This window comes from Trachymyrmex cornetzi, unplaced genomic scaffold, assembly GCF_001594075.2.
Source record: "Trachymyrmex cornetzi isolate Tcor2-1 unplaced genomic scaffold, Tcor1.1 scaffold490, whole genome shotgun sequence".
Classification (NCBI taxonomy): domain Eukaryota; kingdom Metazoa; phylum Arthropoda; class Insecta; order Hymenoptera; family Formicidae; genus Trachymyrmex; species Trachymyrmex cornetzi.
In genome coordinates, this window is record NW_017299729.1 from 174856 (window position 1) to 177176 (window position 2321).

The 2321-nt window shown below is 44.8% G+C and overlaps 1 protein-coding gene across 1 annotated transcript in view; it reads right to left on the reverse strand.

The window, feature by feature from the left end:
• Nucleotides 1-957: 957 nt before the first annotated feature.
• The window catches only part of LOC108765467 (thyroid receptor-interacting protein 6), a 112011-nt gene continuing 110647 nt past the window's right edge, over nt 958-2321 (reverse strand). The window contains 2 exon segments of the mRNA XM_018514206.1: nt 958-2241; nt 2278-2321. The exon segment at nt 2278-2321 is cut by the window's right edge and continues 13 nt beyond it. Coding sequence (XP_018369708.1) covers nt 1967-2241; nt 2278-2321 — 319 coding nt within the window. The 3' untranslated portion in view covers nt 958-1966.

Genomic DNA, 2321 nt, shown 5'->3' on the forward strand with positions numbered 1-2321 from the left:
TTCTCGAGAACGACATCGATTACTTCTGCGTTACATGAAACTTTGTAAAGTAATTATGATTACGATAAAATTTGATTCGGTTGTGCCAACACAGCTGTAGCGAGAGGATTTTGTCTTGTATACGAGAGACTTAATTAATATCAGAGTGATAAGGCAAAAATAAGGCTAATGAAAGCACAGTGCGGTTAAAGATGCACATAAATTATAGTATAAAAACTTTTATTACTTTAATGAAAGAAGATGATGTCATCGGACGTTTCGTATCTCCTTGGAATCATTATAAGCGATCGAATTACAAAATTCAAAAAATTCCTCCTCAAATCATCAGCAAGGAACATCACTAACAGGTTGCCGAATTCGAAGTGGCATCTCAAGAGGGATTAATTAATTATGCTATTTCGAAAATGATGAACTCTCAAGAAAAAGGAAGAGAGAGAATGTAAAAATGCAAGTAAAACGGAAAGAGGAAAGGGAGAGAAAGAATGAGAAGGGGGAGAGGATGCTTAACAAGAAGGATTCGAATGATAATTCCGTGTCGTTCGTCTCACCTCGGCACTCAATTAACGATGGCGGGAACAAGGGCCGCCTAATGAGTTTACGAAGCGCGGCGGCGGATAGACGGGAGAACGGTGATTTTGAAAGAAAAATAATTTTCTAAGGGTCCAGAACTGCGCGTTGCCGTCGTTTCGCATTTCTCGTTCGATCGCCGTCGAATTATCTCTCTCTTTCTCTCTTTCCCTCCCCTTCTGATTTGCCCTCTTTCTCGCGCGATTAGATCTTCGTTGATCGCACATGTCGAATTTAGCACGCAACACCGTTCCAAGGACGCGTGTCGCCTCCAAAGTGGCGACAACCAAGAATCGACAGAGCGCGCTCGCGAAAATATATGTTTATCAATTTAAAAATTTAGAGTAAAATCGTAACGAGAATTGAGATAATCTTAATCATACAATAAAATAAGATAACATAAAGACTTTTGACGTCAGAATGATTTAGCAATGACCTTGAGAATGGTATCGACAGAAAGAATTATTTCGATTATTTCGATATTTCGCAAACGTGCGAAAAAAATCATTTGTTGCATAGTTGTTGCAAGTTGTGTTAGTGTCAACGAATTCTACATTTCGCATCTTGTGTCAAGGTAATCGTAATACGATGACTGCAAAGGATTTTAAAGAAGAGTACTGACGTCATACTATTGCGGCTGATGGTGGATGCACGATGGGTCGTATCTTAAACTTTCTTCGATTCTTTACAATTGAGCAAAGATTATTATTAAGAAGACCGGCGGATTCGTGGCGAAAGTGCTTCTGCAATGCGGTGTCGAGTGTCGTCTCAACTTTTATCGCAGATGCGATCAACAGTTCTGATTAAAAGCTTGGACGCTATCTTGTGCAAAGATAGTGTCCAAATAATGCTGAATTAACTTAAGAATGCTTTCGATATTCGCGACATCAATATCTCGACATTAGTGCAAACCCTTCTTCAAAAGAGTTTATTATTTTGACAGTTTGGATCAAAGAAGTTTGCACATCCACTATAGAACCAAAACGTTCGCGTTTCAAGTTCCAGAGATATCTGCAATTCTGAATTATCCAAGTTCAAAGACGTTCAGAGATTCCCCAGCATCCACGTAAAGTTTGGACGCACTCGACATGTCAACACACATCAGAACGTAGAAACGCTCGGTATCCGCGGCGAGTTCAATTACGTTCAACATCACGGCACCGCATGTACGGAGACATTCGATTACCGCGGCAAGTTCAAACACATTCGGTATCACGGTTCCAAGTCCAGAGACACTCGTAGAGTCGCCGATGGCGGTTTCCAAGGGACGCTACGCTGGCCTTTTCCCTTCTTTGCGATTCTCCTGAAGAGTCTGGGCACGCAACGTTAGGCAAATTAGGCTCATTCTTCATCGTAATGTCCTTTGGGGTGTACAGTCCTGTTACGGCAGACAGCGGGTTTAATCGCAAGTATCCTGAGCCCAGGACGGCCAGTCCTGATAGCTGGACGCCTGGAGGTGCGATTGCTGAGCCGCCAGACCCGGATGCACGAGTGCCATCTGGTGATGGTGGTGATGGTGATACTGATGATAGTGCTGATGACCCGGCGGAGGCGGCGAATAGGGATCCACTCCGACGGCGACGTCCACTACATCTACCTGAGGCGAAGGTACGACGGGGGGCGTCGGCTGCGGAGAGGGTTGCACCTTCTTCGGGCGACCGACCGGGTTGCCGCCTCATTCGCGGCTCCTTCGAGGCCTGCCGACCTTACCTTTCCTAACGGGTGCGCCGCTGTTTCCGCCCGCCGCGGCTGGC